The sequence below is a fragment of the Propithecus coquereli genome, unplaced genomic scaffold (assembly GCF_000956105.1).
Source record: "Propithecus coquereli isolate 6110/MARCELLA unplaced genomic scaffold, Pcoq_1.0 Scaffold110, whole genome shotgun sequence".
NCBI lineage: Eukaryota > Metazoa > Chordata > Mammalia > Primates > Indriidae > Propithecus > Propithecus coquereli.
Window position 1 is genome coordinate 4,853,008 of NW_012134970.1, and position 1,185 is coordinate 4,854,192.

The window sequence follows — 1,185 nt, forward strand, 5'->3', positions numbered from 1 at the left end:
ATAATTTTGCTCATATAGTTCTGGCTTTCAAAGTTTTGAATAATTCCATCCCACTCAGTTTCTTTTTTTTCATACTTGACCAAAAGAACATACTAGAAACAAGTTACCTACCTTCTCTTTTCAAATGATCTCGCTAATGCTGCCAAGTTAAATTGGAATTATTTATCAACTAACATAAAACTCAATTTTAAAGACGTAAAGCTAAGAAAAGAGAATTCTTTAGCTTTTCTCCTTTTGTATGTTAATAGACAAAAAGTGAGGATACTTTGAGATACTCAGTCTAATACACGAAAGTTATCTGAAGAATGCTACTTATGTTTGCTAAACATAGTGAACATACGAAACTATAAAAATATCCTTACCAAAATCAGCTATCTTTGCATTCATATGTGCATCAAGCAGGACGTTTTCAGGTTTCAAATCTCTATGGACCACCATATGCCTGTGACAATAATCTACACCAGAAAGGATTTGTTGGAACAGACGTCGACTTTCTTTTTCATCGAGCTAAGAAAAGCAGAGAGTCATCTTAAAGGTGTGTCTTTCAAAATAAATTCTCCTACCTACAATTCTCCAACCTATAAAATTGTCAAAATGCATGAAACCTTCCAAATGATTTTTACTCATGAGATATGTTTGACATGGGGAGGAGGAGATAACATGCAGCACAAAACAGAAATGCTAAGCAGATCCTGGAAACCAAATCTGCAACTTCACTTTCTAATGATATCGTTTACATATGACTACACTGTATTAAACTGGCTTCCTCTACATCTCATTAGCTTTTTCAAATGGTTCCAATTTCTACTTGAAACTTGGCATGTTTTGTCCTATAAATTGGAAATGTTTAATCTTTCATTCCTTTAACAAATATTTATTGAATACCTTCAATGTGCTATACACGGTTTTAGATAATTCATTATATAGCAGTGAATAAAACTGAAGCCCTAATTTAATTGATGAAAACAGACAAATAAATGTAATGTCAAGGAGTGACAGTGCTTTGAAGAAAAATAAAGCAAAATATGAGTACAGAAAGTGATGTTGGGATGGGGAATACTATTTTAAGACTATGAGGAAATAACATTTAAGCACTGTTCATCAACTGAACTTGCAAGCAACCATGTTGTTATATGTCCTGAAATAAAAAATGTTTTAATCTTAACAAAAAACCTTAATTCATTT

General features: G+C 32.1%; 1 protein-coding gene across 3 annotated transcripts in view; it reads right to left on the reverse strand.

Moving 5' to 3' along the window:
* Window positions 1–1,185, reverse strand: part of PRKAA1 (protein kinase, AMP-activated, alpha 1 catalytic subunit) — a 42,944-nt gene that overhangs the window by 10,318 nt on the left and 31,441 nt on the right. For all 3 annotated transcript variants that reach the window (XM_012649926.1, XM_012649945.1, XM_012649936.1), the window contains one exon: window positions 363–507. In XM_012649926.1, coding sequence (XP_012505380.1) covers window positions 363–507 — 145 coding nt within the window. The remainder of the gene's footprint in view (window positions 1–362; window positions 508–1,185) is intronic.